Genomic DNA, 12,101 nt, shown 5'->3' with positions numbered 1-12,101 from the left:
ATTTCCTTCTACATCAAAATTTTCAGGCATTTATGTGTCAGAGACAGTGGAAAGGGATGTACCCAGTATGGAAGAGGGCTCCGGGTGCGGGGAAGAACAGATCTCTTTCCAGGACCTTGAGTACTATAACCCACAGGACTTATTTGAGCAGAGTATTATCCTTACTTCCATAGATCACTGACGTAGATCTCAGTTGCTGCTGTTTGAGGATAGCAGAGCTCTTGGGTAAACAGGTGAGCTAAGCGCAAACAATCCTTAGATGTGCTAGGTAGGAAACATGGAGTCTGGACTAGGGCAGGGCAAACCCTTGTCTGAATTCTAGCAGTTTATTCCAAGACTAGGAACAAATGACAACACTATACACTATCAGAATTTTAACACAGACCACAGGGAAGGACTACCTTGAAATCCTGTGAAACCCTGCTTTAAAATTTGAAGAGCATGGAATAGCTTAATAGGTAATAAATTCTTCTAAATGCAAGTTACTGGGGCAATACTATTGGTGGGGGGGTTGCTTTAAAGTGCTTGCCTAATGTTTTATTTCATGTGTAAATATATCGATAATCTAAATGTCAACACTTTAGAGGTGTGCTGGGTGATATTCAAGTTTTCTTAAATCAAGTATTCTCTCCCACAATCCTTTTTCTATTAGCTTTATCTTCAAGCCAGGATGAAGGGAGACTGGGCAAGACTCTTACGACCCACGATACAGTTTGGACTTATTGCTTTATCCATATATGTGGGCCTTTCTCGAGTTTCTGATTACAAACACCACTGGAGTGACGTGTTGGTTGGACTCATTCAAGGAGCCGCTGTTGCGATATTAGTTGTAAGTATCAAAACAACAGCCTGGACGCTGACCCTGCTAAGCATTCGGATAAGTCCCAGTAAGACACCCAAGAGAATCCTCTGATTAGAATGTTAATAAGAGGATAGGTCAGACAGGTAAAAGCTGGGCAATTCTTTATCAGTGTTGTAAAATTCTTAATGTTTTTATTGTTAAAGCCTATGGTTGTAGTGAACAATTTCCTTTTTTCATGAATTGAAAATTAATTCATGTAATGAATTATTTTTAAGTGTTGGTTGAATGAAGTGCTATTTACCAAAACATTTTGAAGAATTTTCTTCAAAATATTTTTCTTTTAGCCAGCTTTTGTTGTTGTTGTTTTTGAGACAGTGACTTACTGTAGCTGTTCCAGGTTGGCCTGGAACTCCAGAGAGCCACCTGTTCTCTCCAGTGCTGGGATTAAAGGTACCACTATGACCAGCTAAGCCAGTTATTTTTTTTTTTTTTTACATTCTTAATTGGTTCCTGAAATTCTATATATGATTTTAAACTTCTGTAAATCACACCATTAAGTCTCTGCCCTGTTTTGTTTAGGTTTTGTATGTATCAAATTTCTTCAAGGAGACACATTCTCAAAAAGAAAAGGAGGACTCAAATACGACTCTACATGAAACCACCACCAGCACACAGAACTGCATAAGAAATCATGAGCCCTGAAGGGTGCAGGGGCTGGCCAGCTTTAAAGGAAAGGCTGGAGGCAGAAGGCAGGAAGATGCATATTACTTCCTGGTGTACAGGCCATTCATTAAAGGACTGCTGCTATACCTCTTGGATGCCCACTTTATCTGTGTATATAGTTACTTTTAACACAATGAGTATCTAATAGTTCAATTAAAAAGAATTTAAGCCTTCCACTAAAACACTGCCTCACCTGTACATTTTTTATTGAAAGATGCTATGTACAAATGTGTATGTTACATGCCTTCTCAGAATGATATTTGATTTAAATATAATAAAATGCTTGCGAACCACTCTCTTGAGTTGGGAGAAGCACGTGAACTCTTGTAAGCATTTGTAGTCAACTGCAATCAACAGATGGTGAGTAGCACTGAACTCTATAAGTAGAGGCTGGCAGCAAATACAATATCCCTCTTGATTTTGGTAATTCCTAAGGGAAAAGAAAATAATGTTTAAACTTTTAAGACCATAAAGCATTATAACTTTCTCAAACTATGGTTTTACGGCCCAGTCCTGACTAAACTGGTAAGAGAACCACCTTAAATATAAAAGTTTGTTAGCTTAAAAGAGTTCAGAGCCACCTGAACCTGAGAGACCAAGTCCTCTCTCTTCTGATTGCCAATTACACTTTGTTAGGCCTGGCTGTGGCTAAGGCTATTAAAGATGACTCTAGAAAAGGACCTAAGTTGTCAGAAGTAGATGATCCAGATAAGCAGTTATCTTCATAGTAGAAGACATGAGAAACTTCTTTATATTAAAGCAGGACAAGTATATATTTTATTTTTAAACTGTTTACATGGCTGCTTCTACCAACAGAGTCTAATCACTCAGTGTGGAATGTATGTAAGATGGTGAAATACTTAAGTTAGAACTCACCAGCGTGGACTGACTATAGTCTGTCTTGTCTGGCCCAGATACAAGAAGAGATGAGAGCTATTTATAAATAGCATGCATCCCAACCCCCCCCCCCCCCTTTGTACTTTACCATCCTTCCTTACCTGTCTCCCTGCATCCTCCTCGCTAGGCTACAGACTCGGCCACTTTGTTCCCTCCAATCCCTTACTTATCTTTACTGTTTCAACCACATTGGCCTCCTGCTGTTCACAAACATTCTGAGCATACATAAAAGGCCTTAAATGTCATCTCTGTGGAGGTCTTTAAGACTTAATGACCATTTATCTGTCTCCCTCACATTACAAGACAAGCTCTACTAACTGCACTTTTCTGTTCACCCTTTCCGTTCTTAGAACAATGCTGGACACACAGTAAGTAGTCAGCAAGTATGTGTAAATGCGAATGTGTAGTATAGAAAACACAACTCCAAAAGTGTCCCATGGAAATGCTCCACGTTTAACGTCTACACTACTAGATGACCCTCTGTGATAGTCCAGCCAAAGATAGCTCACAATGTCCGAGTCTCAAGATTTGCCTACACTACCATAAAAGGCATATAAACTAGATACTGACCTTCAGCAAATTTGTTCTCCAGCTCTGTGTTTCCAATGGCTTTTGCTGCTTGACACATCTGTCGAAGCAGTTCTTCCAGCCGCCTCATACAACGAATTATACTGCCTGGACAGAAAAGGAACTAATGCGTTATTTCTTGTGAATACAACCAGGAGGAGTAAAACATTTGCTAAGTTGCACAGCACAAGAACATGACTAGCAATTACAGAAAAGTTGCACCTCTGATTAACGGCCAGAAAGGACATACTCTAAGGACGCAGTGACAAGTTTTAGAGGTGGGTAAACCAGATTCCCTGGCTTTAGAGAGGAGACCGGCTTGAGGAAGGCAGCATGCCAACTCACTGGGCCTGTAAGGATCAGGAGGTCTGTCAGGCAGCAGGTCCATGAAGACAGTACACAAAAGCCTAAAAGAGTCCACCTTCTCAGGACCCTGTGTGTGCCCTACTCAGGATTCTGGATACTACAAGCATACTATAAGCATACCTGTGAGAGAACAGAGTTATTAGCTTGTTTCCTCAATGTTTGTTTTTTTTACAGTGTGTTCTAAGAAGTAGCAAGAGAAGAAATAAATTTTTCTCTATGGGTTGTAACTCGAAGACAAGTATCTATGGAAGCTGAAGCTATAGATGTGTGACTTGGTAAGACTTGTGTGAAGAGGGACCTGGGTCAGTTCTCTAAGTGTGACGGACTGAATTAGAACTCTGGGGATTTCACTATAATGTCTGTACTGTATTAGGAACATCTGTCTTAGGTGCAAGCTTCAGGAAAGGTGGCCACATTCCCACTCTTCCTAACACTGGGTTCATTCTCCACATTATGTTTCAGTTTGTCGCTGGGATAAATTAGATACAAACTCAAGGCAGAATAAAAACAGGGCAGCCAGGTGTGCTAGTGCACAGCTTTAGTCTCAGCACCGAAGGAGCTCTGAGTTTGAGGCCAGCCTAGTCTACACAACAAGTTCCAGGACAGCCATAGTGAGACCCTATGTCCAAATAGTATTGGAATTCAACTCCCAGGGCCTTACACAAGAACTCTTCTACTGAGCATCCGTAAATACCAGTAAATATCATTTAAAATGAGGATTTCTTCTTCTTCTGGATTTGTCTACCTTGAAAGAAGACAATGACAGCCTACTTCTACTGTACAGTTTTTGTGAAGTTATTTGGCTGCTGGTGAGAAAGTTTGCTAAATGAGTCAAAAGCCAAAAAACAAAAGTAGTAGACTACATTAGTTACATTCTCACTTCTGTGGTAAAGATTTACTTTGACAATGGCTTAGCAGTTCATCATGGGGAAGTCACAGAAGGGTGTTATAGAAGGAGCAGGTGCCATGTCCTGACTTTGGTCCTGAGAGCCTGACTGAGGCAACATGGGAATGAAGAAGACAGAATCTGAAGAAACAGAGAATCTAGAGAGGGCTGTGCTCTCTGATGGAAGACACCTGCTATGTAATCTAGACACTCAGTGTGTTGTTATATACAGCACAAGGAGGTGGGCATTTTAGGAGAACAGCCTCAGGTTACAGTCTTCTGAAAGGTGGAAGCTGTGGTGGCTAGGATTTTTTTTTTTCTTCACACACTGCCCAGCCATCAGCAAACATGTACTTGATTGAGCCAGATGAAGGCTATATCATCCCTGAGCCTCACCTGGGGAAGAAAGCTTTGCCATGTCCATGAATCTAAGGCATTGGGATTCTTGATATGGCTATGGCTATGCCCATGCGAACAATACATACTGACTCAGGGCTTCCTCCTGCCCCCACAACCGTGACCCCCATCTAGGTGGATTGGGGTGGTGGGAGAGAGGACAGAGAGGAGGGCCAAACTGAATCCCCTTGCTCCCACTTCCTCCATCTTTCAGAGTTCCTACAGCCTCACAGAAGAGCAACAGCTGGGGACCAAATATATGAGACTATACTATATATTTCACATTGAAGCTGTAAAATGCCAGGACAGGCAAATTCCATATTCCATAAATACAAACATGAAAAATTAGGTTAAGAGTGCAATTTTGTGTGTGTGTATGTACATTGCCTGCTTCTGCACAGGTATCACATATATATAGAGACAAAACAAATCTAAAAAAAAAAAAGAAATTTAAGCAGGTTTATGTGCTAGAACAGCAGAGACAATATGTGCATATTGCCAGGAAGTGATTATATGCACATACATACATACATACATACATACATACATACATACAGGCACCCTTGGAATTCAGAAGTATGTGTCAGATTTCCCTAGACCTGGAGTTAAAGGTAGTTATGAGCTGTCATGTGGTGCTAGGAATCAAACTTGGGTCCTCTACAAGACCAGGGTGTCCTCTTAACGACTGAGGGCATCTTGAACCTAAGAGCTATGTTCTATAATCTCAGAATTGGTCAAACCTTCCTAGGAGCAGTAGTAACTGATCAGTACTATATACTATTACTTCTCTTAGACTTTCCCACAGCTTGCTAGTGTATTGCTTTCCAATACTTGCTAGTGTATTTGGATACTATCACGGATTTAGGGGGAGGACAAAGACTTGAAGATGACCTTGGTAGTGAGAAGAGCAAAGACGGTGAACTGAAGTGGAAAAGTAAAGGCAGGAGCAGGTGATGATGTGGGCACAAGGCTGACTGCTGGCTTTCCTCCTCCTGAAGCAGGACTAGTGGGAAGCTGGACTGGAGTTGAAACACATGCACAAGGAGAGCAATGATGTTGGGAATTGCCTCTTAAGGAGTGGTAAAGGAAGGCAGAGAATTCCTACCCAGGAGAGCTGCTGAGGTAGGCGGATGTGGGAGCACATTTTACATGCCATCCAGTCTGAGGAGTGTTCACCAAATGCTGATGATGACGAATAAGGCAGAGGGAAGAAGAATCCCAGCTGCTTCCTCATCTGTCTTTGAGACTAGAAAACGGGAACCACTGAAGGGCTCAAATGGAAAGTTGGGAGAATGCTCACTCCACAGCAGGCCTCCAGAGAATGAGGATGTGGCTAAGTGATATCCATCTACACTTCCTGTTAGTGAGGTAACTCATATGACCCCAATTAACTATTATCAAGACTGGGAAAATCTGAAAAACAAATAGATTTGCTATTTCTATTACTAGTATTTGTTACAGAGCAGTCATGTAGGAAACCCTGGCTAGTCCCAGCACTGCTACTGCCGAGACAAAGAGGTGGTGAGTACACAGGCAGGCTAACACCAACAGATCTAGGGTGAGGTATCAAGAACTGCACACCTTCCATCTCAGCATTCAGGAGGCAGAGGCAGATGGATCTTCGTGAGTTTGAAGTCTACACTATATAGTGTTATAAACCAGCCAGAGTTACATTGTTAGACCCTGCCACCAAATGGGAGTGCTCTGACTTGTTGGGATGCCCCAGACAAGTCCGAAAGGGAGGAATGTCTACTGGCTTTCCTTTACAGCAGAGGATTCCCTTTCAACCATGGTGCTGAATCAAGGAGGAATCTTAGACCTGTAATAAGCTAAAAGCCTGTCATTGTTGCCCCCACCTCAAACTTGGTTGAAGAAGTGATAAAATGGACAGACAAGGATTGATGAGATCAGGGACAGAGTGCTCAGTGGCCCATGGCATCTATCTAACAAAAGCTGAGTGTGGTAAGACAGCTAAAAACCTGAAGCAAGCACACGTAAGGATAAAAGTAAACCAGTTTCTACCTCAGCTCCAAGCGCTAGTGTTATAGGTGCACTCCATACTGAGAGATGGTTAACACTTTAATTCAAATACATGAAAGTTACTCTCAAATTTTAAAATTGGGCCATAACTACAAAAACTAAACAAAACAAAACAATGCCATTCTAGCTAGATGCTACCGTCAATAAAGATATGATCACTGAGATAAAATGAAGGAACTACAGGTACCACAGCTCAGTAGTATAGTGCACAGCTCTACATAAAATCCCAGCTACTGGAAGGTAAGGCCAGCCAGAACTGCACAGCAAGACTCTGCTTGAAATGAAAACCATTAGAAGGGCTGCAAATGGAGCTTGGCTGCAAAGTGCCTTCCTAGATTGTGCAAGGCCTCAGCTTTTACACACTTTCCAATTTTCCTTCCAAATTTCCTTCATTAAACTACAGGATCTTCAGCTGTCTTGTGTAAACAGATGTATCAGGCTCCACCTGATGGGGCTATTGTACGCTCTAAATGGAACAGGGTGTGAAGTACTTCATGAAAGTCTACAGCACAATGGGAACTCATCCATGTGGGCTCGATCTCCTTACTGCTGTCCTCAGATGCAAGGAATGCTGGGTCCACCACTACCTCAGAAGGAAAGAAGAAACTCACTTATACAAGTGTCTACACAAACCAAGGGGGTAGGGTAGGAGAGGATACGTATGCAGCCATGACACTAAATGTTTATGCAAATTATCCAAAAATTTAAATTAGGTAATGGCTTAGATGGAAATGCACAGTCCTCTGGAAAGGTGGAACTAGTTCACAGGCAATATAAAATTGAAATGAATCTGTCAGTCTTCTGCTACATAAGGCATCAAAAGTGAGGTACTCTCTCATATTTGTTTTGAAAGACTTCAGATGAGTACCAAGAAACACATACAATCTAATGTTGTTTGTACTATTTCTATAAATATAGGTAGTGAATTTAAATCAGAATCTGCCAGGGTTATCAGGAGCCACAGCATTCTAGGTTAATTTAGACAACACGTAAGAACTAAACCAAGAAAACATAATCAGGTCAGGATACTCTAACATTGTAAGCCATTTGTGGAAAATCTGAAGTCGTGACACAGCTTCAGGCAACAAGAGAACATTGAGGAGAATGAGGCACTGAGAATAGGCTACACATCCACTGGCTCTGGTACTTGCCCAGCATCTCCAAAACAGATCATTATGTGCACACAGAAACACCCACTGTCCACAGCTCCTGCAGCAGAGAGGCTGCCCATCATGGGGTTAGTGGAGACTGCCGTTGAACAGTGAATTGTCTAGCATCTTTCCAACCGACTGGAGTTCTAAGTAGTTCAAGACTTGCCTCACTCCCAGCATTCTGCCTCATCAGTTAGACCCAGCTAGACGAGGTGCGAGACAGAAGCCTCAGACATGCGCCTCATCCCCACACTATCTTATTGGTATTAACTAGTGGTGATATCTTTTCCTCTGGTCCTCCAAGAAATTAAGCTTTTGCTAGTCATTGCTTTTTCTGAGTGAGTATAAATTCACTAGATTAAATCCACTCTTCTACGAATCTCTGCCTGTATAATTTGCAAGCACTGTCTTTAATGCTCAGGGAAAACCTATACTAGGAAAGAACTGATGAATATACCCTTGAACCACACACGAGTCAGGAGTTGGGTCTATTCATGGCTATATAACTCTCAACAATCTAACTTTGAATATTTTAATCGCCTCCCCCAGAATCCTGTTCTAAATGAAGTCATCATATCCAAGCTACAGCAACCATTCATTAGGTTTCTATCTCTACAGAGCTGCCTATTGTAGAATTTCTCATGGATGAAATCATCTGTTTCGTCTAACATTATGTTTAAGACTCATCTGTACTGTAACATGAACCAGCAACTCTTTCTGCAATAAAACTCCTAAGATACAGGTATACACAATTGATTTACCTGTTAGGAATACTTTTATGTAAGTTCATTTTCATATGTACAGCCTTACTGGAGGATCAGATCAGAATTGTTCTCATAAGGACAGAAAACAATTTACTCAGAGTGTTTCTGTCTAAATCACTGAGGTTCACATCCTTACTAATTACTATCTAGTTTGGTCAAAGGTTAGGACCTCACATGTATCTTATAACTACTTACAAATATCCCCTTACGCCAGTTCTTTCTTGACGGCAGGGACATTGCCTGCACTGTCCTTGGTATAGGACTTGGTCCTTAGGAGAGTCTCAGAATTACTCATCAACTAAGTATCAGGCACTGGTTACCAAGGCATGTAGCACTAGATCTGTACCACTGTTTAACACAAACAATACAGGTAAGTAAAGTATCATATACTACTATCGCAGCATACTTAAAAATCCCTCCCCAACCCTGAGTATCCTGTCGTAGGAAAGGGCAAAACTACCCTACAGATATCACTGGAAGAACAGGCATGGCGCAGTATTTGCCTCAAAATCCTAAACAGGCAGAAGAAGGAAACAGCTTCAACACATAATTCATAAGGATCTCCTGATGCCAAATGCTGAGCAGACAGCAACTCCTGCCTTCATCCCATGCATAGGCAAGAGAGTCAGAAGCAGTGAGACTAGCCAATGTATAGTCCTAACAGATCTACTACCTGGGTAGGTGCTCCCATGCCCTAAGCATTAGCTCATATAGTCATTAAAATTTAGTTGGAGAAAATAACATTCTATCAAGGAGACAAAGTAAGTAACTTAAGTTTCTAAAGTTCCTCAAATTGATCTCAATACAACCCTCCTTCTTGCATGAGCCTCCCCTAACACGTGGCTGTGGAGTGTGGTGGTGGGAAGGTGGCGGGTGATAGGGGATGTTGTACAAATGGAAGCCAGGGCTGATGTCTCGTGTCTTCGATTGTTCTCCGCCTCACTGTCTGAGCTCTCTGGGCCCCTGGCATGTGCTGCTGTTGCGGCTGCACCTGACTTTTTACGTGAGTGCTGGAGATAAAAGCTCAGGTGATACACCAAGTACTACACTCAGGAAACCACTTTTTCCAAGCCCCAGTAGTTAAAACCAAGAACCAACCCATCAACCAACTACCACCCCACTAAAAAAAAAAAAAAAAAAAACCCACAAAAACTACCCAACAAAAAATACCCACAAAACAAAACAATTCAACTAAATAACTAAATCTTATCATCTGTCCCCCCAACTCTCAAGATAGAGTCTCTACAGAACGGCTAGAACTCGTTCTGTAGACCAGGCTGTCCTTGAACTCACAAGAGATCTACCTTCTTCTGCCACCTGAGTGGTAGGATTAAAGTTGCATGTCACACATCTGGCTACTGTCTGCTTAATTATTACCTTACAATAATCAAATGTCTCTCTGCCATGCACTGCTATTGTGACATGTCACTGTGACTTCCTGGAGACACCCACATCGCACACTTGAACACATATGTAGTAAGTCTCGCTGTTACTCACGTAGCAAATAAGACAAACGTGGTGGGCTACTACCTCATTGCTTTGGCCCCTCTGAGCACAAGCCCTGTTGTACACTGACCCAGGTTCCTGTGTGGGAAGGAAGCTCACCAATCTGTCATGCCTCCTTCTTTCAGACTCAATTGTTGCTACCTACTGTGAGCTATTAAAGACCTCATTTTGGAGCAGCAGTTGTTTGTGGACAGAGAGGAAATATAGCATAGTAGGGTTGAAGAGATGAAGTTTCAAATCACACTGCCACCATATATGATTGGTAAAATCTGTACTTTGTACAAAATGAGATGACTACAGACTTACCTTCAAAGACGTCTGTCATTTTGCAGATATGAGCAAATGTGGCCCCAGTTGCCCAAGTGTACACCACATCCATCAGGTGAGGCTTGAATGAGCTTAGGTAAGTTTCTTCATCAATCTCCAGTTTTGCCTCTGCTGAAACTTTTGCAATCCTTTTAGCACATTCCTTTTAAGAATAAAGGACAGAATTAAGACTCTTTCCTGAATATCTCCCGTACCACTGTTTTTTTAGGTTTTCAAAGCAAAATTCTACAAAATCGCTTTTCTTTTAGGAGAGATACAGATGTTCAATATTGTCTCTTGAGTTGGATATCCTGTGCTCACAGGAGTCATGCTGACGTCATGCCACAGCCAAGCCTTCCCAGGGTCTCAGTCCCAGTGCTGGGACATGCCCAGAGGATGCTAACCTCTGTGCCAGTCACATATTTACTACAAATCTCACAACTCACTATACTTACCCAAACCCAACAGCAGCACCTAACCAATCTGTTTCTTGAACATCAGAAAGCCATAGAGCTACATGAGACTGTCTTACAGGAGAGACAAATGGCTAAAGATGGCATAGCAATGAATAGCATGTTGCTGTTCTGAGACTCAGAGCTGGGCTCCCAGAACTACATCAGATGGTTCCCAACCACCATACCTCACTCCAGCTGCAGGGAATCCAATGCCCTCCTATGGCCTCTGTTGACACGTGTGCTCATACCCACACACACCACCCCATATACATAGAGTTAGAAAATAATAAAACTAAGTATTTAAAATTTTTTCTTAAAAAGTAAAGCTAATGAATACTAGAAGTAAATGTTACTTTTTTTTTTTTTTTTTTTTGGTTTTTCGAGACAGGGTTTCTCTGTGTAGCCCTGGCTGTCCTGGAACTCACTCTGTAGACCAGGCTGGCCTCGAAGTAAATGTTACTTTTTAATATTGAAGAAGATGGGGCTGGAGAGATGGGTCAGTGGTTAAGAGCACTGACTACTTTTCTAGAGAATCTGGGTGCAACTCCCAGTACAAGGACAGTATCTAAAAACCATCAGTCTCAGGTCCAGGAGACTCATATGTGACACTCTCTGCTGGCCTCCATGGGCACTGAACAATGTGGGGTAGACATACATGCAGGCAAAACAACTGTATGTATGCATAAGATAAAAATAATAAATGAAATTTTAAAAAATTACCATGGCTGATACTGAGGAAGAAGTAATAGAAAGTCAGTATGCCTAACTCACATTAATTTTAAATCTACATTTACAAAGCCCATATGTTGTAACAATAATGAAAGTAGATGCTTAGTTACTAGACTGAATATCAAGAAAGCTAATAAAATATAATCAAAAGACACGACTGAGAGCAAACGTATTTATATTTGCTCTGTGGAATGATGCAGTGTCATAAGTAGCCTGTGAGTGTGGGAATCTTTCATAATGACTAGCTTACCTGCATTTGTCGGAGTGGTCCAGCTAATTGCTCTGTTAATTTGGGCATCTCACTAGACTATGATAAGGAAAAAGAAAATGAAATTAGAAAACTCAAGCTTAAAGTACTATTTGGTTGCTGAAATGAAGTAAAGTTTTTCTATTCATTCATACCAAATTACAAGATTTCAATGATTAGCATTTGGAATTTCTAATCAACTGACTTCATACACAAAATTACTATTCTTCTCATAGTTAATTTTCATATTTCAGAAGAAAATACTA

General features: G+C 41.4%; 2 protein-coding genes across 3 annotated transcripts in view; one reads left to right on the top strand and one right to left on the bottom strand.

Annotated features, from left to right (window-relative positions):
* Positions 1–1,837, top strand: part of Plpp1 (phospholipid phosphatase 1) — a 66,065-nt gene extending 64,228 nt beyond the window's left edge. For both annotated transcript variants that reach the window (XM_028784350.1, XM_028784344.1), the window contains exons 5-6: positions 653–829; positions 1,382–1,837. In XM_028784350.1, coding sequence (XP_028640183.1) covers positions 653–829; positions 1,382–1,504 — 300 coding nt within the window. In that variant the 3' untranslated portion in view covers positions 1,505–1,837. The remainder of the gene's footprint in view (positions 1–652; positions 830–1,381) is intronic.
* Mtrex (Mtr4 exosome RNA helicase) overlaps positions 1,703–12,101 on the bottom strand; it is a 59,214-nt gene continuing 48,815 nt past the window's right edge. Inside the window, exons 24-27 of the mRNA XM_028784341.1 lie at positions 11,839–11,895; positions 10,405–10,567; positions 2,993–3,097; positions 1,703–1,955 (exon numbers count right to left, since the gene is read on the bottom strand). Coding sequence (XP_028640174.1) covers positions 1,903–1,955; positions 2,993–3,097; positions 10,405–10,567; positions 11,839–11,895 — 378 coding nt within the window. The 3' untranslated portion in view covers positions 1,703–1,902. The remainder of the gene's footprint in view (positions 1,956–2,992; positions 3,098–10,404; positions 10,568–11,838; positions 11,896–12,101) is intronic.

The sequence above is a fragment of the Grammomys surdaster genome, unplaced genomic scaffold (assembly GCF_004785775.1).
Source record: "Grammomys surdaster isolate TR1022 unplaced genomic scaffold, NIH_TR_1.0 99, whole genome shotgun sequence".
NCBI classification, from domain to species: domain Eukaryota; kingdom Metazoa; phylum Chordata; class Mammalia; order Rodentia; family Muridae; genus Grammomys; species Grammomys surdaster.
The sequence above is the reverse complement of the archived record's forward strand: the minus strand, read 5'-3'. Positions and strand labels throughout refer to the sequence as shown.